At 45.6% G+C, this 26,937-nt stretch overlaps 1 protein-coding gene across 2 annotated transcripts; it reads left to right on the top strand.

Moving 5' to 3' along the window:
* Positions 1–627: 627 nt before the first annotated feature.
* Positions 628–26,553, top strand: LIF (LIF interleukin 6 family cytokine). Of its 2 annotated transcripts, XM_078665997.1 has the most exons (3): positions 628–724; positions 22,558–22,736; positions 25,632–26,553. In XM_078665997.1, the coding sequence occupies exons 1-3, from the start codon at positions 709–711 to the stop codon at positions 26,067–26,069; spliced, it is 633 nt and encodes a 210-aa protein (XP_078522123.1). In that variant the 5' UTR covers positions 628–708; the 3' UTR covers positions 26,070–26,553. The 2 variants fall into 2 exon arrangements, with proteins under 2 accessions (XP_078522123.1, XP_078522122.1); XM_078665996.1 differs by lacking the exon at positions 628–724 and having other exon boundaries at positions 22,463–22,736.
* The last annotated feature ends 384 nt before the right edge of the window (positions 26,554–26,937 follow it).

Genomic DNA, 26,937 nt, shown 5'->3' with positions numbered 1-26,937 from the left:
TTTAAAGTTCAAGCTGGGTCATATTATATTTTGTATGCGAAGTGAGAGTGATTACAGCTAGACAGGTGGAAAATACAGTATGTGTGGTAGTCTCCCTTCAGATGAAGTCAGAGGCCCTGTCTAAGTCCTCGCAGCACCCGCCCATTGGGAGAATTCCCACAAGGGGAAGACTGATCAACCAGCAGACCACAAAGTTTAATTATGTTTGCCCCATGACTATGGGAAAAATAAGTTACGAGATAGTATTCCAGCACTTGGGATGAGTCAATGCAGAAGAATATCCCTTACGTTCAGGGGGCTGCACACCAGCATTCAGCAGACAAGCCACGAAGAGCTCTGTTTGTGGTGAAAGTTCAGATAGCTGAGGCATTTCTGAGTGTTTTATCTTTCGTCTGCCCAGTTTTGTTTCCTCCCACTCCCTCTTTTTTCTACAATTCAGAAATTAGAAAGTTAACTTCACATAAGGAAACTTACGCTAACCACACACATAGTTAATGACATCACGAACATCATTCATAGTTTCCAGTTTACTTCCTGCTAGTCACCGCGTGGCCATCTTCAAGCAGTGGTTTTTTTTAATTTACTTCTGCTCACTGGGTGTGTGTGTATATATATATGAGCCAAATTCCCAACTTGAACAAGAACCACTCAGAACCTCCTAGCTGCTAGACTCCCTCTCCAAGTCCCCTCTGTAACCTGCTGTTCGCCATGCACTTCTTGTCAGGTAAGACCCTTTTCGTACTATCTGAGAATCCGAAATGCGAGTATATTAAGAATGTTAAAAACAAATATATTAACTTTTTTATGTGCTTTGTGCAACTATGCCCAGTCTTGTGTAAGTGTTGGCCATGAGCCTGAATGGGCGGCGGAAGTGACGTCATTACACTAACCTGCGGCGCCAAGTTCTGCTGGCAGCTGTGCTTGGCAGCTCGCGGCTTCCTTTTGTACCGCGTCTGATGTGGAGACGCACACCTCACAGCCCCGGAGGGCGCTGGGTGATTTGTAGGTGATGACACAGTGCACCACTCCTACCCCTTTTATCCTTGTCAGAAAGGAAGCGGCGTGAATGAGATCGCTGAAGCAGCGTGATGCGCATCAAATTGTAGGCACTGCTGAGGAGTGTATACCGGCAGGTGTGATGGGCAGGTGTGATGGCTCAATAGGAAAAGCTCCCCTTTGAGATGGCTTCTGCCAAGGCAGGTACAGAAGTGAATGGACCCTCAGCCCAGCCAGCCGCAGACGCGCTTTTTATGCACACCTACCTGATTTCCTGCTGCAGAAAAATAATTCCCTCTGGACGGCATTGCATGGGAAATTTAAATTTTCTCTTCAGGACAGCCTATATTTGCAATGGATGTTTTAAAAATATATTTAGAAAATGTAATTGCTAAATGAACGCATGGCCGCATTTCTTTTTATTGAAGTGAGACTACCCAGTCTATGTATAATCCAATTTAAGAGAGATTCGAGCTTGCTTGCTACACTCGACTTTTGGCGCACTAATGAAATAAATGATTTTCCAGGGCGACTGTTATCTCCAGGTTCAACCTACCTACTGCATTCACCTCTCTGCTAAAGCAGGAGGGAGCTAGGTAGAGGTGGCATAGTCTACTTTAATATGCCTACAGGAACGTCTGTCCGAGGAGGCATGCAACTTACTTAAACGTGTATTAGTTACATCTATGTAAGTTATCTCATTGCACAGATTTAACCCCTTCTTTTCGAGTTATACTACCAAATGCATATTGAACATCACTTTATTTGGCATGAAATTGCATTGATTTTTTTTTTTACTTGCGTCCTTTGTGGAAGTGTAGTGTGGAAGTGGCTGGGGAACTACAGCGGGTGCTTAGAGGAAATACCAAGCCTGGAGGAGTCTTTTGTGTCACAGTGCCCATAAAAAGCAGGTGTGAAAACCAGTGGGTCCTTTTATGATACCCTTTGGCTACAAAAAAATCTGTCCTCTGCAGGTAGCAGTGCTATTCTTTACAGAGGCCACCTAACCATTATTCTAGGCGAAAATGCCCCAATTTCGGGTGCACTCATTTCCAAATGATGCTACATTGTGTGGGAAATGAAGTTATATGAAGTGCCTGCAAGCAACGAACAGAATATGCTACAACCATCCTGGTTTTACCTCCTGCTCTGTGCAGTGACTGGGGTTGGTGAAAATATTAAATTAATAAAGTTGCTAAATCCATCTTTAAAAAAAAAAAAAAATCCACCTGTTCAATTTCGCTCTGCAGACAAACTTGAGAATCTTTGCTTCTTGGGTTCTCCTTGGCAAAACAAGTTCGAAGGAGAACCAAGCCGTATACGGCGAAGGCAGTATGTTTGTGGTTTGTTTAGATCTCTCAGGGTCTCGTTTTGCTTCTGAAAACAACACAAAATGCAGAAGCTTTGAGATTAGAGAGTATTTACTATGTTTATTGACATTTGAAAAGTGCCTTGTTCTATTAGTGTGTTACTGTCATGCTTTCTTGATCTGGATGTCCTTTTCCTAAGATTCCGTAATTTCCAATGTTCTCTTCTTTTTGGTTGCTTGATAGTGCGTAGCTGTGTGTGGTTAGGAGAAATTTGTTTGTTAAGAGACACATTTACCAATGGCTGTTGTTATTCAATGGTGAAGTTATGTGTGCTATCCATATAAAGATTACACTGTTGTATGCACATTGATAGAGGTGCCCAATAACTACTGTTTTTCGTTGAGCTTGTTGGTTAGTGGTCCATTTTGAGGCCAGTGCAAACTGCTTTTAAGATAGGCATTGCCAGCCAGACATATAGCTAGTATGTACGTATAAAGAGTGGTGTGTTGCAGCTGACTACTTTAAAGTTGTATGTTGGATGTTGGTATGGTGAGGAAAGAGTGCTCTTGAGCTGGCTGTGCAGGGCCATAAAATGTACCAACTCATGATGAAGGGATGCAGTCATCTCCAAGCATGTACTGCCTTTCATACCATGCGCATGCTGCCTGGTACTCTGTCACATCTGGTGATGCACTCAGGTGTAATATTTAGCTTATTGGTGCTATTCAGAGCACATGTGTGTTTATTTATACATGTGGCTTGCAAGCAATGTGTTTGGGGGACTTCATAGTCACTCTGCATTTGCTGTCTAAGTTCATCGGAGAAGTATGACACAAAAGATCATGTTGGCCAGCTACCAAATATATATATATATATTTTTTTTATTATAAACTTTTATTGTCATTTGTGCTCTCATACACAGCAGTGTGCCTACAACCATATTAGGCCGGCAGCGATACACATACAGTACTGCAATGGTAAAGACGATAGTAACATTCACAGGGAAATTATTCGGACCCATCTAACAGCTCAACATGAAATCAGTAGCTATATCATGATAGGGCAGATAGTAATTTGACAAGTAGTCAGGTGGTAGTAAACGGAGACACAGGTCATGGAACACTGGAGGTGTCAACAGAGACAACACAGCAGTCGAATGCGTAGCATAGCAATAATCCGACCCATGATGTATTTGTGCCCCCTAAAAGTAGTGGCCTCACATTCCTAGTACATAGCGGTTTGAGTGAGAAGCAGAGCACATCAGCATTATAGTTCACAGCAACAATTGATCATGGTCCCGCAGTTCTACCCACCCCGCAGAGTCATGCAGTTTCACAGAAATGCTGGTCGGGCGGTAACCTCTACCTCCAATAGGACAACGGTAGTGGGGCCATCAGGCTCCCCACCCCCACTGCCCAGCTCCTATATATATCGCACTTGTACCTATCCTGATGCTACCGCTGGGGTCATGTCAAGAACATCAGCTCCCTCCGTCCCCTGTGTTGTGTTTAAGAGAAGGTATGCCTGCAGTGGTCCCCAGATGTCAGCCGGCCTAGAGGTCAGAGGCAGCAACTCTGAGAAAATTCCATACTGCTCCTGACAGTATAACATATCTTGTAACCAGTCTTTGAATTTAGGGGCATGCCCCCGCCCCCACCTGCAGGCCAGATGTCTCCTTGCCAACAACAGTGCGACATTAGTGTATTTCCTAATAGTCCTCGCTATGCGTGCAGTATAACCCAGCAGGAACAGCAGCGGGTCCAATTCCAATGTAATCCCTATCATAAGGGAGATGCCCTCACTAACTTGCGACCAATACTCCTGAACCTGCAGGCAATCCCATGCTAAATGGAGGAAGTCCGCCCCTTCCTGTCCGCATCTCTCACATCTATCCGAGTCAGCTAATCCAAACCTGACCTTCCTAGCAGGCGTGTAATACAGCCTATGGAGGAACTTGTAATGTAAAGTAAAGTAAAGTAAAGTCCACATTTGTAAAGCGCACAATCACCCGTAAGGGTCTCTAGGCGCTGGGGGCCGTCGGGAAGATTAAGCGAGCTATTGCCCAGAGTCACATGGTGCTGGGCTAACCTGCCGCCGGAGCCGGGGATCGAACCGTGGTCCCCAGATTCCAGCGTCAGTCGCCCTGGCCGCGGCGCCACACCTCTTCTAGTTGTCGCTTTAATTTTAAAGCGACAACTAGACATCACCTCACCTGATAGGGCACAACAGTATTCCCACTGGTCATCCGTGATGTCCCTGCCAATGTCATGTGACCAGTGCGCCCTAGCCGTACTCTCCACAACCGGTATTTCTGTCCGGAGGCATTTATATATATTGGACACCAGATGTGCACCATCCGTGCTACTCAGCACAACCGTAAGCGGGGCAACACTGGGGGGTTCGCGAGGGAATTCGGGTAGTAAGGACTTCAGGCCTTCTCGCAGCCGTAGGAAATAGAATACCTCTAAAGGGGTAGGCGTACTATCCCCAAAGAAATCTTCCCGAGAACGAAATGTCCCATCGTGGAATAGGTCGCCCCACGTCTGAATTCGTAAACGGCGACACATGTTCCGGAAGCCCAATTCTTGGAAGAGCGCCATTTGAGGGTGATAAGTCAGTGGTAATCGAGCCGTATAAAGTAGCGGGGTCTGTAAACGTCTCCCTATTCTATGCCATGCGTCCATTGTACAAGTTACCGTGTTCGTCTGCATTTCCAACACCGAAATGGGGGCATGAACCACACCGTCCAATGGCAGTGGGTGGGCAATCCAGTCTTCCGCTGCAATCTGCGGCATGAAGGCAGTAGGTTTCATCCAATAATACAAGTAGTGTGCCTGTGCACTCATATAATACACTTCAAAATCAGGGATGTCGAAACCTCCCATACTATAAGGCTGTGTCATGACCGCCCATCGAAGACGCGCCTGCTTGCCCCCTCATACCAGACGTATACGCTCAGAGCGTAGGGTTTTGAAAAAATAAGCAACCGGGTGATAAGGTATATTGAGGAACATATATAGAAAACGCGGTAAGACCACTATTTTAATGAGGGAGACTCTAGCTGCCAAGGACAAGGGTAGTTTGACCCAACGGGTCACCGAATCCGCCAGTTTAGTTATAGCCACTCCATAGTTCAGTCACAATGTGTCTCCCTTGTCTCTCGAGAGTTGTATCCCCAAGTATCGCAACTCCGAAGAGCACCATTCCAGAGGATAATCAAGCAGGAATTCGGACAAAGCAGGTGTTAGGGGGAAAAACTGGGACTTATTCCAGTTGATAGAGATGCCAGAAAGAGCACCAAAGGCGACAAACTCCCGCAATAGTGTGTTCAAGGTATTCTGGGGCTCTTTGACGTACAGCGTGACATCGTCAGCATATAGCGAAATGGAGAGTTGCCGTTGAAAGCAGTTAAATGCGCTGGCTTTGTGTAGCTGTTGAATGCGACAGGCCAGCGGCTCTATCACTATGGCAAAGACTATAGGGGAGAGGGGGCACCCCTGGCAAATACCCCTTGTGATTGCAAAAGTATCCGTAAGGAGTCCGTTCGCTAGCACTCTCGCCGTCGGAGCTGTGTACAGTAAACGCACCCAATCCACAAATATCGGGGGAAAGCCCATCCTCCGTAATACCGTAAATAAAAACCCCCATTCCACGGAATCGAAGGCCTTTGATGCATCCAGAAAGACAGCAGCGAGTGGTATCTCAGGGCTAACTGTTTGGATTAGGGAGAAAACAGTACGGAGGTTGTGCGACGTAGATCTTGTGGGGACAAATCCGGCAATATGAGCGTGGTCATGAGCAGAGAGAGTCTCGTGGCGAGCACCTTGGCCAGGATTTTGGCATCGCAGTTCAACAGCGATAAGGGACGGTACGAGTCACACTGAGTGGCATCTTTACCCGGCTTAAGCAAAGATGTGATTACAACCTCTCTCATGGATCTCGGCAGTACGCCCTCTTCTAAGGCATCCTCAAACACCTCTCGCAAGACAGGCGCCATGACATCCACATAACATTTATAAAATTCTGCGGGAAGTCCATCTTGACCAGGTGCTTTCCCATTGCTTAAGGACATTATGGCATCACGCACTTCATCTAGTTCGAGTGGGGCTCCTAGAAACTGTCTATGGGCATCGCTTATCCAACAGAGCGCTATATCCCCCAGAAAGCCATCCAGGTCAAAGTCCCCAGTCGCTCGTGATGTATAAAGTTGTTCATAGTGTGTTTGGAGTGTGTCAAGTATGCCAGCTGAATCTCTGCATGCCTGCCCATCCGTCGTTTTCAATTCTAGGATAGTGTTAGAGCCGCGCGCTATGAGAACTGCCATGGACAGTGCCCTACCCGGTCTCCCTCCCTCATTGTACGCGCGGGCCCTCCAGTGTTTACCCTTAAACTGTACTTCTCTATGTGCCTCAGCTTCGTATTCCGATATTTTGGCCCTGAATTCCTGCTGCGCAGACCCTGTGTCACCCCGGGCCAGCTACCAAATATGACATAAATGTAACAGTGGCTAATGTGCCTTGAAGTTCAACAGATCTTCACTTCATGTTATCCTCCCAGTCAACTCTTATTAGAGACCTGTCTAGTGCTTAACCTATGTCAGTTGCTGCTGGTGATGGTCCACGGGACTCATTTACTCATTTTTGGGAACTAGAACTTATTTTTCAAACTCATACTCTGACACAGAGCAAGAGAGAGAAAGGTTAGAAAAAAGGCGAAAGATGGAGGAGCATCGGAAATCAGTGATAAGGGAGAAAGCCGGAATGAAAAAGAAACTACAACAGTGAAATAAAGCGAGAGAAAGTGTAGCAGTCTGGAAGAAAGAGCAATAAGATGGAATCAGAGCTGAGCTGCCTTGTTATTTGGCAACCCCGTCATTTGGCAGTGAAAGGGCGAGATTTTGATCGATACCTTATCTCTATTGATCCAAACCTCGATCTGGTCGACTGAACCTTTGTTGCCTGTCTTGGAAGAAAACAGTACACCTATCTGCAAGTTAGTTCACCCAATAAAGGACTCTACTCTTAAAGATCACGGACAACTTCTAGGTTTCAAAAGTTTATTGTAAAGATATAATGAGCTGCAAATACAAGCATCTCAGAATGAGATTCACGAGATACACAGGTCCAATTACATACATGTGCTCTCGAAAAGCCCTCAGACGAGCAACAGAAATCACTAACACAAGTTCTAAAAATAGCAAAGCTATAAGCATAGACGCATATCGCTCCTTCATTTAGGTTGGAGGAAAACAAACACAGGTTAGGCGTCCCTACCCTGTTCTAGATGGTATCCCTACTTAACCAAATCCCAACCTAACAAAGGTGTCAGCAGTGAATGACCCCCAAGGGAAGTCACCCACTCTAAGTCTCTTGGTGAAAACCTAAAGTTCTCCAGTCATGACCCCTCACTGCCTACCCATCCGCTCTCTAAAGGGTCCTCAGGTCTCTGCTCTAACTCCACCCAGGGGTGCTGTCCCTAATACAAAACAGTCAACAACATTTGAGACGCCCCTTGCGAAACGCCTCTCACGTGGTGCAACTTCAGGCTTTTTCCATGATGCTTTGTATTGGGCCTCAGACGTTAGAGTTGACCTTGCTTCTCAGATTCTTCTCCGGCCCGCTGATACCCCTTAAACATTCCAGAACCCTCCTCCATGTCTGGGCCGTCTACTGAACAGACCTCTATTCATTCACTTATAATTGGATCCCCCCTTTCCTGTTGCAGACAGATATCTGCCGCCAAGAACCCAACTCTCATATACTTCTAAAAAGAAAAAGGCTTGCAACATTTCTCAGCCCAGACATGTACGTGTAAATCAATGCTAAAACATTTCAGGCCTACAATATTTCACATTATGATTATAGCATTCAACTTCTTCATTTATTTAAAGCATGTTAAAACTCTTATTCTATTATTTAGAAAACATTACTATAAATCATGGCCCATTAATGCAATGACCAAAAACGTTAAACAATCTGTGTCGTGAAAAGAAACACCTTCCCTTTTAGCTCCAGCTCTGGCCCTGTGGCCTACCACGTTCTGCGTTTTACCACAGACCATCTTATGTGTTAACAGCTACACGACATAGATTCAAAATAATCACGTCTAATAAAATCATATAATGTCACACATTTCTGTATTAGTTCCACTTCTACTTAAATCTCTATATTAGCTATACCTGTGGGATATATTCGCAAATACTATTAGCACTCATGGCATTTCTCTTCATAAATTATGCTTACTATAGGTAAGTGTGATGTACTCATACATTTATATCAGTTTGCGCTCTCTCAGTTCCCCCCTTTGATGACCTCTCGGGGTCATCACTAACTTTTAAACTGCAGTTATGGCTGGCATTCTCTGCGCTTCCAGAGCTCTCAGACTCCTGTACTGATTATCTTGTATGGCAGCCAATCTCTGCAACTGTTCTCTTTGGGCCCTTTCTGACCTTCTTGCTCTGTACCATTTGAATACCCTCACCAATCCCCACAATATTATCCCACAGATCAATATTATGATGATAGGCTTTAGGATATACCATATAAAGCCTTTGCCTAAGGTGGAAAACCACCCTCCAACTGTACTCATTCCGTGGCCCACCTTTTCCCAGACATTTTCTCTACTCAAGTCTTCGATCTCTTTGTGTATATTAGTTATGTTCTTAATAACCTTCTCAAGGGGTTTTGAAAGGTCTGGAATGTAAGTGCAACATTCCTGGACCTTCAAAGCCTTACAGACTCCGCCCTCTTTTGCTAATAAGACATCTAATGCAAGCCGATTTTGAAGAACCATAGCCCTTATCGATTGCATCTCTCCTTCTACCAGCATTAAGGACTGAGCAGTGCTGGCAGACAACCTGTCGACAACTGTTGCCAGTCGTCTAATTTTAACATCATTAAGGATTATTCCCAAAAGAGGGAACATAGCTCCAAAGACATCTCCAACCATTTCGGCATCACCTACATCTCTCCTTCCCCTCGATGATGTCTGACCCTCAATGATCACTAAGTCTTGTGCATGATATATTTTGGGGAAGACAATTGCCAAGTAACATGATCCATACCAGTTGTCAGGTAGTCTCACGTAAGCATTTCTTCCACATACAAAATACACATTTGGAATCACTTGCATTCCCTTCAGGAAATCCTTAGTGTAGTACTCTAAATTAAAAGCATGTTCACAGTCAACTTCACCCACGTATACATTTTCATAATACGTTTTGGCTCGGTGAAGACATAACTTTCCTCTCTGCGTTTTATCTAAAGCTATTGGACCACTACTACCCTTTCTCTTATGTGACTTCTCTTCCTCGGTCCAATCTAATTTCCCTTGTCCTGATTTCTTCAAAATCTTTTGTCTCCTGTAACGATCATCCACCTGCCCTATGAACTTTTTCTCGACTTCTGACACCTTGCATGTCAGATTATTTCTACGGGCATGTGAAGTATCTAAGGTAATCCAAGGAATGAAGAACTTGGCCAATCTGTCTTCACTCTTCCAGTAATCCCATTTATTCATCTGCTTATAATTCGGGACTTCTGGCAACACAGAATCATAATTGGAGAAATAGTATTCAAAACTATCTCTCTCATAAAATATACTAAGCAATAAGCTACATGTAATGCCATATGTCAGAGGGAGGTGATGATATCGAATTCCTTCATCTACAGACGCAGGCAACTGCATGCAGACGTAGCAATCCTTAACCTCCATGGCATCCACGTATTCATACAAAAGTTTAGCATAAGCATTCGACCTAAAGTCTCCTTGGGACTCGTCTACATGTAACCTGCGGGCTTCTGCAGCCAATAACGCTTTCTCTTGAGTGTTTTCCCTTTTCTCACCAGCAACAGTGGGTGTAAGCGTTACTACAGAATTCACATCAGTTACCTTCACCTCTTCCTCATGTCCCTTTACATAAGAAATTGTTACCACTAAAGCTATTAATATTATCACTCCTACTATTAGTGTACCTATTATACATTTAGCTCTGCGGTTCGGGGTGCCGGCCTCCATTTCGTCAGACAATCTAGCTTTTCCCTTTCTCTTTGCAAAAAAAAGTTCTTTTCCTCTCGTTCCTTTACAGTCTCTTTCAATCCTTTTTTGTCTTTAGAATCCACACAGCTGGAGGCTGACAGCCTTTTTCGCAAAAGTCCTTTCACAGTTCAAAAAGACAACCCTAGCCCTTCTCCATCCACTCAAGGGGTTCCCTAAAATTCTCTGCTTCCTGGGCGCTAGGTAATCTTCTTTTCTTCTGCTTGCTTTATTTACAAAGTCCTTTAACAATCGACTATTAGATTTGTGGTTGCAGCTTCAATAGCATAGTTCAATATTTCCATGCGAAGAGTATGCTCTTCATGTGCTGTTATCGTTGTACCAAAGTCGGGGAATCGCAATTCTGTAAGAAACATGTGTTTTAACTTGCTGAGGCGGGGAGGTCTGGGGAGCACGAATGTTAGTGACCCTTCTTGTTCGACACCGGGTACCAACAGTTGTATTTCCACGGTGATAATGGGCTCAGAACTGGACACCACCACCGCTCGGATCCTCCCTGTCTCCGGTTTCACAGACATTTGTCGCCAGATATGTCCACTCAGGTGTGGAGTATCTTCTGTTAGGCACACGCACTCTTCTTGACCTCCTTCGGTCTGGTGCTTCAGCGCCCTGAGCACCTTCTTCTGGGTCTGAGTCTTCTGATATCGGAGGAAGGGTTGCTTCTGGAGTTGACCTCAGGCTAGAACTTCTTCTTTGCGGCCAAATTGCTTCTCCACGTGCCCTTCTACTCCTTCTCCTTCTGGTCTGTTCTCGCTCTCTTTCAGACCTGTCAGGGTCAGACTCGTACTCCCAGCTGTCTTCTCCTTCTGTAGCGTCTTCTGTTTCGCTGTTGTACTGACCGTCCTCAGCTTGGTCAGACTCGTTCCCTGCTTCCACTGGCACCTCTACAGCTTGGCTAGCCCCCTCTATGGCTTCTTGGTCCTCAGCTGGACGTCCATCCGAGAGAGGAGCTGTTTCCAGAGGTGCTGGAACCCTTTTCGTATGCGACGCGTGTATCCAGTTGGGCAGGCCTCCCACCTTTACAGCTGTACTTGTGATCAGGATGACCTGGTAGGGCCCACGCCAACGAATATCCAAGCAGCTTCTTCTCACATGTTTCTTCACCAGGACCCAGTCCCCAGGATACAGGTCATGGCAAGGGCCCTGGCACGCTGGAACCTCTGCAGCCTGCACCTGAAGGGACACAGAACGCATGGCGTCAGACAGCCCCTTACAATAGTCCAGGATCATATCATCTGTGATATTTAACAGTGCAGTAGCTGGAATAGATGGCAGCCTCATTGCTCTCCCCATTAACACCTCATGTGGTGACAACCCTGTTCTTCTGTCTGGGGTACTACGAAGGCTCATAAGGACTAATGGCAGGGCATCAGGCCAACTCAGGGTCGTTGAGGAACAGACTTTAGCTATTCTGGACTTGATCGTTCCATTGATCTGTTCCACAATTCCTGAGGCTTCTGGTCGGTAACTGCAATGGAGCTTTTGGTCTATATTCAGTGCAACACAAATCATCTTCACAAGCTCGCTGTTAAAATGTGTTCCCCTATCTGATTCCAAAAAGGCCGGCACCCCGAAACGAGGGATAAGTTCTCTAAGCAGTAACTTAGCCACTGTGAGGGTGTCGCACCTACGTGTAGGGTATGCCTCAACCCATCTGGAGAACACACAAACAACCACCAGGACATAGCGGAGGCGGTTGCATCTTGGCATTTCAATGAAATCTATCTGCATTCTGTTGAATGGACCTCCAGACCTTCCTATGTGACTTAGTGCAACTGGTGTTCTTTTTCCTACGTTCAGCTGCTGGCAGGTCACACAACGCTGGCACACTGCTTCTGCTGCTATTCTAAACTTAGGATTGTACCAAGTCTGTCTAAACACTCTCAGCATAGCATCTCTCCCTAAGTGTACGGGACCATGTATGAGTCTAGCCATTGGACTCACCATCTCATTGGGCAACACTGCTCTGCCGTCTGCTGAGACCCAAAAATGAGTCTCACCCATTACACATCCTGCCTTTTCCCATGTTTCCTTTTCTGAATCAGGAGCATTTTCTTGCATGGTTGACAATTCATCCCAAGTATCAACAGTTTCCAGTATCATGGCTAATTCGGTTCTTACATTTATTCCACCCACATCCACCTCTGTGAAAGAGTAACCTTGTTCCGCGCAATACCGCGCAACTTCATCTGCATATCTATTGCCTTTCGAAACAAAGTCCTCATTTTTGGTATGTGCGATGCACTTTACAACTGCGATACTTGCTGGACATTGCAATGCTTCTAACAACAGGCGCACAAACTCTCCATTGCGAATGGGAGAGCCTGAAGAAGTCATGAACCCTCTTTGAGACCATAACTGCCCGTAATCATGAACTACCCCAAACCCGTATTGGCTGTCGGTGTAGATGGTGACTCGAATTTGATTGCCTGCTAAGCAAGCACGTGTCAGGGCAATAATCTCGGCTACCTGAGCGGAGTTTACTCCTTCCAGGCACCCTGCTTCCACAACTCCTTCAATTGTACAAACAGCATACGCTGCTCTCAACTGCCCAACTTCGTCTCTTACACATGAGCCATCGACAAAGAAAACTTCGTCTGGGTCGGTCAGTGGCTCATCTACGATGTCGGGTCTGGGTTTGGTGCATAGTTCAGTCACATCAAGACAGTCATGGTCTGTATATTCATCATCATCATCAATATCATTTGGAAGTGGCATTAAGGTAGCAGGGTTCAAAACAGAGCATCTCTTGAGGGTCACGTTCTCTGCAGCAAGAATAACTTGCTCATAGCGCGTGAGCCTGCTATTGGTCAGATGCTGTGTTTTGGTCCTGGTCATCAACAGTTCAACAGAATGTGGCACGCACACCTCTAACGGGTGCCCCATAACGATATTTTCACATCTTTCAATGCTGACACCCGTTGCAGCAACGGATTTGAGACATCCGGGCAACGCTGCGGCTACTGGGTCTAAAGTAGCTGAGAAATAAGCAACTGGTCTACGGGCATTCCCATGGATTTGGACCAACACAGACAACGCACAACCTTCTCTCTCACAACAGTAAAGAAAAAATTGTTTATTGTAATCAGGCATTCCCAATGCCGGAGCACGACACAGGTCCTCTCTCAGCTGTAAGAATGCCATCAAACAGTCTTTGTCCCATGGTACCGGATCACTCACCTCTTTGTGCGTCAGTTTTTGCAAGGGCTTTGCTTTCAGTGAAAAGTTCACGATCCACTGTCGGCAATAACCCACCATCCCTAGGAACATCCTGACCTCTCTCTGTGTCTGAGGCGCATTCATTTTCATGATCGCCTCTATCCTGTCTGGTGACACCTTTCGTTTGCCTTTCTCAATTCTGTGTCCCAAGTACTGTACTTCTGTCAGGCAGTACTGCAATTTTCCCGGGGACACCTTGTGCCCATTGGCAGCTAGGTGATTTAACAAAGCAATGGAGTCTTCCCTGCAAGCTTCTTCTGTTTCTGACGCCACAAGGAGGTCGTCTATGTACTGGACCAGAACTGACTTCTGGGGCAGCACTAGACTTTCAAGATTTTTCTTCAAAAGCTGGTTAAAGATCGATGGGCTCTCTGTATACCCCTGAGGGATACGACACCATGTTAGGACGCGATTTTCCAGCTTAAATGCGAAAAGAAAATGGCTATCTTCGTCCAAAGGGATCGAAAAGAAAGCCTGACAAAGATCTATCACAGTGAACCACTCAGCTTGGAATGGAATCTGAAACAGTATCACTGATGGATTCGGTACCACTGGACAACATGAAACGACTATGTTATTAATCTTTCGAAGGTCCTGCACTATCCGAAATTTCCCATTTGGTTTCTGCAGACCCATAATCGGGGAGTTACATGGACTACCCACGATTTCCTTCAGTATTCCCTGTTTAATCATGGACTCAATCACGGGTTTTATGCCTGCAATCGTTTCTGGAGTCAATTTATACTGGGGTGTTCTTGGGAACTCAGCATGTGGTTTCACTACAATTTTCACTGGGTCCACCCCTTTGACCAATCCAATTTCTTCCCCAGTGAAATCCCATACTTCTGATGCCACTGTCTCTCTCAAGTCCCAGGGAAGCTCATCCACTGTCAAAGTAGGGTACAGCTCCACACATATTCTTGAGTTTGCAACTTTGAAATCTGCATCATCATCATTAGTCAATACCTCCACTCCCTGGGGTGTACAGTATATAGTACAATTCAATTTACACAACAGGTCTCTTCCTAGCAGACACACAGGGCTTGAATCGCAAACCACAAATTGGTGCTCATCGCTGTACTTCCCTATTTTCACCTGTACCGGTTCTGTCAATTGGCTGGTTATTCTCCTGTTTGCGACCCCTACCACCTGTATGGTCTCTCCAGACATGGGCAGGTCTGGAACTGCAGCTGATCTGATCGTGGATCTAGTGGCTCCTGTGTCCACCAGAAATGTCGTAGGGCACCCTGCTACTTCTGCTTCAACATAGGGTCCCCTCTGATCTACCTCTAAGGCTGCCCCAAGGGTGCAGTCTTCTCTTTCCACTCTCTGTCCAGTTAATGGGTCCACATAATAGCACTCTTCACCTTCCACAAACAGGGGCATTTGTCTATAGGTCTTACCCATACTCCCTACTCGAGGAGGTTGCGGGAACTGGGCTCGGGGAGGAGCCCCCCCCCCTTTGAGCACCTTTCCTTGGTATTGCGTCGCCCCTCTCATAGGTGCGCTCTGGACCTCTTCCTCCTCTATCTCTTGCTCTCCTATCTCTACATTGTAAGGGCACTCGCGTTTCCAATGCCCCAGCTCGTTGCACTGGTGGCACCTAGTCGTTTTCTTCAAGGTAGCTATGTCTACTCTGGGTCTAAAGGTAGTACTCTCCTCATTACCCTTGTTCTGACTGTACTGCTTCTTACCTCCTGTACCTGTCCCTTGCTGCTGTTGTTGCGGTCCCCCCTTTCCTGCTGTCTGCAATTGTACCACCATCAGTTTTTCTTTTAGTTTCTTAGCCTTGGAGTCTACCTCATCACAGCAGTACCTGGCATATCTCAGTATTTCATCTAGGGGTTTACTTTGCCAACAAATCGAGTGTTGCTGAATCATTAAACTAATATCCGGTCTCAGTCCCAGGACGAACTTGGACACAAATTGCCCTATATCCTTTGGATCCATTACATCCAAGCCGCTATACTGTTTAAACGCTTTCAGCAATCTCTCGTAATATTCGTGAACTGTCTCTTTGGGTTCCTGTCTCGTTCTGTCTATTCTGACCCAATCTATGTCTTGCATTGGCACTTTTTCTTTCAGCCAAGTCATCACTCTCTCGAATTTTGCCATCACGATCTCGGACGGCCCATTAGTCCTAGCATCTCTCTCTGGCTCCGTTGTGGGCCACTCAGCGCTAACCTTGCATGCTGTCCACAGATCTCCTGGTACTACAATGTCAAACAGCGTGTTCAGATCTATCCATAGGACTTTTGAGATCTTTACAAACCTCTCGACTTGCTTGTACCACTCCACGGGGCTCTCTCGTAACTTGGGGAAAGATGTGGTAAAAGCAGCTAAATCTCCCCTACTCCAAGGGACATGTACATAGCTCCCATTGGCAACTTCACGCAAAGGGTAAGCTTCTATTCCCTGCTGACCTGGTGTCATACCAATCATGCTTCTCCTGCCAGTCCCTTTCTTGGACCACCTCTCTTCCCATTTATCTAGTGCCCTCCATGTCCTTATTCCAGTAATCAGTTCCCTTATGTGTGTTTTCAGCCCAATCGTTCTCCTCTCATCTAGATCTCGATCTGAGTAATGTAGCCTGTGGTTACCCTGTAATGCTTTGGTTCTTGACAAGTCCACCATATATTTGCCTGCTAGTTCGACTAACTTCTCATGGACTGCTCTCGCCTTTCGTGTGATGTCCTTTGCCATATACAGTATTTCATCCTGTTCATACATTTCCATTCTTTCTAAAGGCAGGGTACCATCTACCATGTCATCCAGATCTGACCTTAAGCTGGAGACATCAAGTCTCTTGGCTTTTATCTCAGCTCGCAATATGTCTTTTGAAGGGGGCTCACTGGTCTCCCTACCATCCCAACTTCGAGCTCTGCGTTTGGGCTCAGGAGAATTAATGGGTGGCCTCCCTTGCTCCCATCTCTCCAGGTCCCATGCTCGGCCATCCGATCTTGGAAGGTGATGGAACACGGGCCTGTTATCCCTACTCTCTCTCTGCCCACTCTCATCTTCTTCTCTCCTCTCACCGCACATCTCTCTGTTATTTTCCCTCTGGTCGCTACACTCCCTTTGCCTCGTATCGCTCAGTATCCGATACGATCCTTCCTGGTTCCCCATATTCCCTGGGCTGCGCTCATTTCTGTCATCACAGGGACTATGGTGCGACCTCTCACAACTCCCATTCTGTTCTCTGGTGCCAGGCACACAGTGTGGACACTTAAAGCTATTCCTGTACTCTTGCGCTCTCCTCTCCCCTTCACTGAGTATTGGGCGCGCCACCCCTTCACTCCCGGGGCCCCCGTTTTCCAGGTCTGTTCTACCTCCACTCCGGGCCCAATGGGTGACTCCCCTACTCCCTCTACAGTCCCACTCCGGGCTACTCTCTCCAGCCCCGCAGTGAGTCCGTGCTCGGCTGTCCTGACTTTCCCTTTCTGCTTCTGCAGCATTGATGCACTTTTGAGCCTTCACTGCATCGTCCCACTGCTTCATGTACTCATTTAGCTCTTGAAAGGATTTTCGTCCAGATCCCCTCAGATCCATTGGCCATCTGGGGCCCCCAGGATCTCCTCCTGGGTCCCCTGCTGTGTGCATCGGGGTACTCCACTCTCTGGGTATCGGCATCTGACTTGGGGAATTAGTGGTATCGTTCCTCCTTGCCTTCTCTGCTCTTTCTCTGTCTTTCCGTACCCGTTCTTCCCCTCTTGCTCTCTCTTGGTCATATATCGATATTATAGGACCTATGGTAACAGGTACCTGTAGTGCATCTGGTAATGGGTAGGATGTGGCACTTTCCGTTTCCGGCGCTCTTTGTACCACAAACCTACCGACCACCTGCTGCACCTGACTAGGCTGGAGCAACTCTTTCTTTGGCTCAGGATCCCACTCTGAACTGGGAAGCGGTCTATGCTCTCCTGCATTGCCCCCCTTTTCTCCTTCAGTATTCTCGACCTCTCCCCCTGCTCTATTATACGGGGGTGGCCTGTCTGTCAGTAATCTGTTTATCAAGCTGTCCTCTGTTTCGCTCTCATCATCTTCTTCTAGGGGGCTTTTATTTACTGGCGCCTCTAACACTGGGTACAGTTTATTTATTTCCAAATTATGCACTCTCCATCTTTTAGCATCTGCATCCCACCTGGCATCCTGTACTGCCCTTACCGAGCGTTTCACCCTTTCTTGTCGTCTGTTCATATTCCTTTCATGCGCTGCCCTAAGCCAGGCATCAAGGGCTTCGAACTGGGTTGGTCTAGGCAAGGGTCTCTTTGAGGTCATGACTGATTTCAATCGATGTAACACCTCTAATCTGAACGTCCCGTACTTCGGGAACGTCAGTTCCTCATTTCCTTCAGTAATCTTACTCCACTCTGATATCCAAAGGATCGTATGCAACCCAACATTTACTGCCATGTAACGAGCTGGCGTACCCTCCGGCGGGGCTTCTTCCCCTTCATACGATCCTCGCCTCTCTTTCTTAAACAGCGCTTTCAACCATTTAAAACACTTCATAATTATGCGCACAAAATCCAGCCTCGCTACTCTGTTTACTTCCTGATGACAATCCACCAATCCTGTCGCGGCTTTTCTAGCTTGGCCTATCACAGCGCGGTTTTTCTCCTGTCGGCCAATCACGTCGCGACCCTGTATGACGTGTTCGCTAGCTGGCCTATCACAGCGCGGTCTTTCTCCGGTCAGCCAATCACTGCGCGACACCACCTGACGTCTCTTTTCTCCGCTTCGCAGCAGCACCCCTCCTTTCTCAACTCGTCTCCCGGTTATGCATGCGTCCCATTCATACACTGAAAAATGACTACTTCCGACCAAGCGGTCACTTCTCTCGACTGTACGTCCACAGTCTATCTGTAATTGTCAACACAACTGACGAGATGTCTATCGTCTCTCTGATAGGTTGCTTACACACACAGTAACTTCCGACCAGCGTCCGTTACTCACGCACTCACTCTTACGTTCCCCCTATCTCGGTCTCTCGGGTGATCAATGGTACCTCATGACCCCCTTCACACTAGTTGACAATTACTCTGGGTGTCCGATACACCCGAACCACTTAAGCTCTCCTTGAACTTAAGATTTCCACCGGTTGCGCGCGCTCACAACCTGTTCCACAGTCACTCTACAGACATTCAACTCCGCCAGACATTACAACATAGATACAATACAAAACACCGCAATCTAACACGCATAACCCTTTATACTCACTCTCGACCGATACTGCTGCTTTTTCTGTCTCACGTCATCCGGATCTTCTTCGGCGGGCTGTTCTTCCGATCATCGATTTCTAGGGGCCTTGGGGTAAGCTAACCTGGCCTAGGTCACCGTCCTCAAGAAGGCAACCATCCTCTATAGCTACCAACTGAAAGGGCGAGATTTTGATCGATACCTTATCTCTATTGATCCAAACCTCGATCTGGTCGACTGAACCTTTGTTGCCTGTCTTGGAAGAAAACAGTACACCTATCTGCAAGTTAGTTCACCCAATAAAGGACTCTACTCTTAAAGATCACGGACAACTTCTAGGTTTCAAAAGTTTATTGTAAAGATATAATGAGCTGCAAATACAAGCATCTCAGAATGAGATTCACGAGATACACAGGTCCAATTACATACATGTGCTCTCGAAAAGCCCTCAGACGAGCAACAGAAATCACTAACACAAGTTCTAAAAATAGCAAAGCTATAAGCATAGACGCATATCGCTCCTTCATTTAGGTTGGAGGAAAACAAACACAGGTTAGGCGTCCCTACCCTGTTCTAGATGGTATCCCTACTTAACCAAATCCCAACCTAACAAAGGTGTCAGCAGTGAATGACCCCCAAGGGAAGTCACCCACTCTAAGTCTCTTGGTGAAAACCTAAAGTTCTCCAGTCATGACCCCTCACTGCCTACCCATCCGCTCTCTAAAGGGTCCTCAGGTCTCTGCTCTAACTCCACCCAGGGGTGCTGTCCCTAATACAAAACAGTCAACAACATTTGAGACGCCCCTTGCGAAACGCCTCTCACGTGGTGCAACTTCAGGCTTTTTCCATGATGCTTTGTATTGGGCCTCAGACGTTAGAGTTGACCTTGCTTCTCAGATTCTTCTCCGGCCCGCTGATACCCCTTAAACATTCCAGAACCCTCCTCCATGTCTGGGCCGTCTACTGAACAGACCTCTATTCATTCACTTATAATTGGATCCCCCCTTTCCTGTTGCAGACAGATATCTGCCGCCAAGAACCCAACTCTCATATACTTCTAAAAAGAAAAAGGCTTGCAACATTTCTCAGCCCAGACATGTACGTGTAAATCAATGCTAAAACATTTCAGGCCTACAATATTTCACATTATGATTATAGCATTCAACTTCTTCATTTATTTAAAGCATGTTAAAACTCTTATTCTATTATTTAGAAAACATTACTATAAATCATGGCCCATTAATGCAATGACCAAAAACGTTAAACAATCTGTGTCGTGAAAAGAAACACCTTCCCTTTTAGCTCCAGCTCTGGCCCTGTGGCCTACCACGTTCTGCGTTTTACCACAGACCATCTTATGTGTTAACAGCTACACGACATAGATTCAAAATAATCACGTCTAATAAAATCATATAATGTCACACATTTCTGTATTAGTTCCACTTCTACTTAAATCTCTATATTAGCTATACCTGTGGGATATATTCGCAAATACTATTAGCACTCATGGCATTTCTCTTCATAAATTATGCTTACTATAGGTAAGTGTGATGTACTCATACATTTATATCAGTTTGCGCTCTCTCAGCAGCACCGGTGGCAAGTCCCTACGAAATTCTCTGGATCAATGCACTTATCTTTTCACGAATTTGGGACTGCGGCTTTCAAAGTACTCCAAGAATTTACAGTGAAGCTCTCGGTCACTAAAGCCTGGTTGAACTAGCCCTGAAGGCAAGGGAGTGTTCTGTCATAAACGACTGGTTGTGCCTGTTATCAATGGTAACCAGAGTGTTCATTGTGGTTACGTTCTGAAGAGCAGTTCTTTAAGTTGAAACCAAGATTCTAGGAATTGACTCAACTATTAGTGGTATTTTATGATCCTATTCAGATTTTCTTCTATGTACAAGTTTTGATGTGTGCTTTCTTAAACCCCTAATTGTCGAAAAAGGAAATGCAGTATAATCAAGTTTGTAGCTATCAATGGAGTGGCAGGAGCAGTGGCACCGAGGCCCAGAGGCTCCAGGGACAAACTGAACCCTGCTAATTATGGAGTTTTCTTCTCAACCAGTGTCGAGAGGGCATTTTCTTTGTGTGCACTAGAGCCCATGGCACCGTTACTAGGCTGCTGATTACATTAACAGGCACATGCTGAATCGAGGTGGGCAAAATTTGAATCTCACCCAAGATGATTACAATCTTAGCGATTCGCAAAGGTTGTAACCTTTTGTAAACTTTGGATGTCTTTGTCAGCTGGTAGATATTCCTTCTTTAAATGTTTTTCCACGAGAAGGTTCTCACAAGACATTTTTTACAAGAGAATAAAAGTGGATTTTGATGAGAATGTTTGCACAAAGCCTACTGTATGGGATATTTTTCTTGCATTCTTGTTGTAAACTGCCCAGCCGTCACAAATGCCGCCTAAGTTTGGAAAAGGTACACCAGGTTTGCGAGGGAAAATCTTCACGCCTTTACATCATGACTCCTTTTTGTCTGTGAAGTGGCCTGACTGAATACTCAATGTTGATGATGGTTAGTTACACCTTGGGTAGCAGGAATAATATTTACACCTGCCATTTCTAAGAGCTTTTAAAAAAATATTTTTTTCTACTACCCAATGGAATGTTATGCAATTGAGTTATAGGGCCTCTCACTTAATTTTGCACAGCCTTCATTCCCCTTATTTTCTTTAATACTGATGGACGTTGGGTACCAAAGCCAGGATTTCTGTACTCTTTCAAAACAGATAACACTTTTTTGCTGGATGGTGTAACTATGTTTCGGAATTGCTGGGGGAGGAGGTGTAAATGTAGGCATTACAATAATTAATGTCATTATGAGAGCATGCTTTGTTGGAATAGCACAGTTGAACTGTTAAACAGTATATTCTGTATTCATTTTAATGTGGTGGCATGCAATGTTTCATGCTAGTTGCACCATGAACCTAATCTAAGCCAGGTTGCATATTGAGTTGCCTCTACTGCTGTGCCAGTGTAATTCACTGTGCCAGAGTGCCTCACACTAACCCTACTGGCACAGTAGCAACGTGAAGAAATTCTTCCTACATTAACTTTGTAATAAATCTGTGTGAACTCAAACTTACCTAGTCCAGAGTTTATTGTGTGCAACACTAATCTCCTAGTGGCACTGCTGGAAAGTGTGTTCATACTACATCCAGCAGTTCCACTCTGACATAGAGTGTCCCACGCTAAAGCCAGTGTGGAATTTAGCATTAGTAGGCCCAGTGCACCACGCACAACAATGTTACGTATCATTCCCACACCAGTAATATGCAAGAGTAAAGTTCACACCAAATACCACATGACACTGCTGCAGCCTACTTATCAAAATAGCTAGGTGGCACTATAAAATAATGTGCTCCACTCCCAGCCCTTTATGCTATTTTGAAAGAATGTAGTGTGCAATAAATTCACCAGATCTCTCTGAAAGTCTGTTCTCCATTACAGACCCACCATAGCACATACCACAGTTTGTTCCCCACCACACTCTTATTGGCACTTGCTGGTAGCGTTGTCCTCATTAGTTTCAATGTTACAGTGCAATAATGTGCCACAGCATAAGGGTATTGCTATACTATGCCATTTACTTCACACTCATCGCGCCATGGTACCATGCAAATGGAGGGTTTTACCCAGAGTACACGTGCGATAGCAGTGCTGATACAAGTGCCTCTAAGGTTCAATGGGTGTTGTACGGATGTCTGCTCTGCTTGACTGCTCTTCCCTGTGTTCCTCTGACCCGTGTTGTTCTTCATGCACAGGAGCCCTACCAATCCTACTTCTGCATCACTTGAAGCTGGTGGCTGCCCGGGCATTGCCCCATGACTCCTCCAGCCCCATCTGCCAAGATCTGCGCCACTGCGGTGACAACATCCCGGCTCAGCTCCACAGACAATTCAAGATGCTCAATGTGTCGGCGAATCTTCTCTTCCAGACCTACGTAAGTCTATGTCCTCCTAGAGGGTACTCGGTGCTGGTATGAATGCATGAACTAGGTATGGATGCTGCAGGCTGATAAATCTGGTTTGAGTCACTGGGGAGGTTCATCATGCAGACTGAATTCAAAGTAGCATCTACGCGGAGTGAGAGAGTTACGGTAAGGCTGGAATCGATACAGCACACATGATGATACACATCTTCCCCAGTTGCTGATCTCTCAGTTGGACCAACTGAGAGATCAACAGCTGGGGAAGTTGTGGATTAAAGCAGGTTTATATTTTATTTAGATGTAAATATGCTAAATAACATTTCCAGCCCTAACACAATGGGGATAAAGTTCCAAATGCGAAGACCAAGGCATGCCTGCATCGTCTTCCCATGGTTGATAGAAAGCTTCCTGGATGCACAGGTATTTATCCCGTGCTTGCTGGGTCCCAGCTACTTGGAAATATATTCGTTGGGGTTTTATTTTTGTGGATACATTGGCACCAAGAGATGCAAGTATTTAAGGGCCTGATGCACATGCGATCAGACCTTCATTATCAAATGTGTATCCCACCAACTCCAGGTGGGACATTGCTCTGGCTCACTGTAAATAGCCCACTGTCTCTGGACCTCACCATTCTGGGCCCAGACACATTGTACCCAGTTTCACCGTGTACAGACTTGTACTGTACCCGGTGAAACCGCTGCAATAACAGGGACAGAAGCTGCGTGTAAAGCACAGCGCCCCCGCCCGGTCCCTGCAGCATCGGGGGGAGCAGACGATGCTGGCCGACATCAACTGTTCCTGACACGACCCAATCCAACTCCTACCGGCTCTGGCCTAAACTTTAGCCATGTGTAGCAATGGGTGTTCTGTCTTTTATAAGTGTGACACGCCACAAAGTGAAGGCCTCATTGGCTGTACTAGTTTTGAATCCCAGAGCTTGTATATTTTAAATCTGCATGGATAATATGTAAAACTAACGGGGATTTAAAGGCATTTCAGTCCACGAACTCCAGGCGAAATCAGTATATGTTTAAGAGCACTCACAGAAAGGTAGCCTAGTGCAGTGCCAAAGCAGTCACCAGCCAAACATCGAGCAAAATATTATTCATAGTGATGACATCACACTTTAATAACAAAAAAACCACCAACTCCAATAACAAAAGAAACCCCACCAACTCTAATAACAAAAAAACCCCACCAACTTCTACTTAGGAAGACATAATACGTGTGCAACATGCGAATACAGAGTACACTAAGTAGAGCGGTGATCGATCGGTCGCTCTGTCAGCACTTTGCACCACCTTCTGACACTTTGGCCTTCTAACTGCTTCCTGTTCCCACTATGGCTTTTCAGACCCTGCTTTCAGTTTGCTACTCTTTGGTTGACCCCTCAGTGGCGGATACCTTCCAGAAACCTATATTAATCCCCCCAAAAAGCAGACGCTGTGGTGAGCATCCGCTCCCCACCCTCCCTTATTGAGCCTTTTTCCACATCTCGTTGGTGGGCACAAACACAGCAGACGAACACAGGTGTGTGCTCTTTTTCGCATGATGTTTTCTGTATAGGGTAAGAAGCTACTAGGCACAAACACAGCTCACAAACATCCATAACCCTTTCACGTGATGCACTTCTTGCAAGATAAGATGCTGATGGTCACAGACACAGCACACAAACACGTACACACACAAAAACACACAGACATATGCCCGCACAGATGCATTTATACATGACAGACACCTACACAACGTATTATATGTCAGCACACACAAGTAATGATGCCTCTGTTGGTGGATGGGTTTGCAGTTTTGAAGCAGACACAAACTCCTACGCACAGACTGACCCTCTGTGATGAACAATCCTCATAGTGTGGAGTATGACTCTTTATATGATGCAATTTTACAAGCCAAGTGGAAATCGTCTCGCACACACAGGCTCGCGCAAGGCCTGCTTAAACATTCTCGTCAACACTGCTGGGATCCCCTTGCTGTTGCCTCGATTGCGTCACCTCCTGCAGTGGCATGTGATAGTTTACTTTTACTTCTGAATATGCCCATGGATATGAGTAAGCTAAAACAGATGCTTCAGCAGAAGGTTGAAATGTTGCTGGTTTTTTAATGGAACTCTTTTTCTTGTAAACGTTTTCCACTTAAATTGAGAATGCCTCGGAGCTTCCTTCTTTGTTTTGCCTTCTTCACATGCTGTGAGAAAACTCTCATTCAGTTCTCACGTGCAGATACCCGAGTGTGCCCACATACACACACACACAAACACAGTCCTTCCCCAAGGACTCTTGGAAGTACAGATAGATGTTGAACATTCACCGAGGTAAATGTTTAAGGACAAAACATTTGAAAAGCAGACACTAAAAGAGTTGTTAATGGTTATGTAGATGGGATCTCATAGTTCACTGGACCATAGACGATTTTTATGTGGCGCAGTTGGGCAGGACCTACAACATGGTCCCATAATAGAGCTTATGTGTGAACACATGTACACGCAGTTGCAGACACACATAAGAACACACAGGCTCAATTGCCTTCTGTCCATGGGTTGTACATCCGAAAGTGTTAGTCAGGAATATCTTCTGACATATAGCGTTCTTCAGATCTTTTACAAAAATCTTGCTCCATTGGGCTTGGATTTTCTAATATTAACCCCAATGAGGTGATATTTTTGTAAATGATATTGAATGCATGATATTTAAGTCAGATGATATTCTGGTACCACACCCCTCCAACGTGTAAGAGGTTCTGCTTTCTATGCATGAGCAGAAACCTATTAAAAATATACTCAACTGCAGATAGCCAATTGTATGATGGTATTAGGTCTCCCCTTTGGCATGAAGTAGATGTATTTTTAAGTATGAGTGCTAATAAGAAAGTAACCAATGTTTTCACTTTCAGGTTTCCTATCAAAATTTCAACACTGAAGATGTGCATGCCCTTTGCAATCCACACAGCACTGACTTTCCTGCCTTCAATGCAAGTCGGTTCGACCACCAAGAGAGAGCTGTGCAACTCTTCCAGATCTTTGTCTACCTGAATTCGACGCTTGGTAACATCACCCAAGAGCAGACAATGCTTAATTCAAATGCTCAAGATCTGCTTGACCTGCTGGGTAACACCACCGCCATCATCAAAGCCGTCATCTCAAACCTGACTTGCAGTCTTTGTAACCATTTTCATGTGACTTCAGTGGATTTATACTATGGAAAGCCGGCTCGCCAAATTTTTGATCAGAAGAAAAAAGGCTGCAGAGTATTGCATAAGTACACACAATTTATATCTGAAGTGACTAATATTCTGGCACACTTACATAGGCATGGGCACAGGTTAAGTTAATGACAACACCGAGCTGACGGAGTGAAATATTGGCCGTAAAATTCATACACTGTGCAATACTGTTTGATGAGTAAGGATATGATTGTACTGTCTTCTGGACCCACCCAGCATAGCAATTTGTGAAGCCCGATAGGCTATGGCCGTTCTGCCCCAAAATTCAAAATCTCGCCTAATACCAGAAGCCAAACTTGTTTGGGCCGGGTTAGAGCTTGCGTAGAAAAAGCCAAAGAACTGACCAAAGTGGATCAGAGCAGGGCTCTAGTGATATCTTTGGAAAAGCCACAGCAATAACAAAGGACACATGCTAAACTTCACTAATACAAACCTCCGCTTTCTCCACGAGGACCCCCTCTACTAGAAATCTGGAGTGCGGAGGACTGTGAATGTGTTTGTATGTGCATGCCACTGAACCAAAGGGACTGCAGCAAGCCCTCCGGGTGGGCGCTGCTTGTGGGCGGGAGGAGGGGGAGAGGGGTTAAAAACTTATTAAGATGTTATTTATTTTATTTATTTGTTTTTTTATACAAGTATTACCAAAAGTGTTGTTACTTATTTAAAGCCCAAGTGCTTCATTACAACTCAGGTCTTTTTAAAAAAGGCCATATTTATTATGTTAGCTTTCTTATGGGGTTGAGTATGGGGCAGTCAAATGTGTAGTGAAAACAAGCTTTCAACCTCAGGTCACTGAACATAAAAATACAGAGAGGACGTGTGACAGGGGAAGGTGTTCCTGGACTACATTCAGATGAATCTCTGGCATTGCACCTGCACTACCACCTTTACCGACAAGGCCAGTGCGCACATGTGTAGCCCCTTGTGTAATTCCAAATTGCAGTGAGGATCAAGCTTAATTTATGTAATGTGCCAT

The sequence above is a fragment of the Lissotriton helveticus genome, chromosome 11 (genome assembly GCF_964261635.1).
Source record: "Lissotriton helveticus chromosome 11, aLisHel1.1, whole genome shotgun sequence".
Taxonomy (NCBI): Eukaryota; Metazoa; Chordata; class Amphibia; order Caudata; family Salamandridae; genus Lissotriton; species Lissotriton helveticus.
This window is presented reverse-complemented; position numbering and strand designations above follow the sequence as displayed.

What these genes read in the sequence shown, in the direction of transcription:
- LIF (XM_078665996.1), top strand. Translation starts at nt 22,479, where the DNA reads ATGGGTGTTGTACGGATGTCTGCTCTGCTTGACTGCTCTTCCCTGTGT. An exon ending in ATCTTCTCTTCCAGACCTAC is followed by an intron (nt 22,737 to 25,631) that starts GTAAGTCTATGT and finishes TTTCACTTTCAG; the next exon opens with GTTTCCTATCAAAATTTCAA.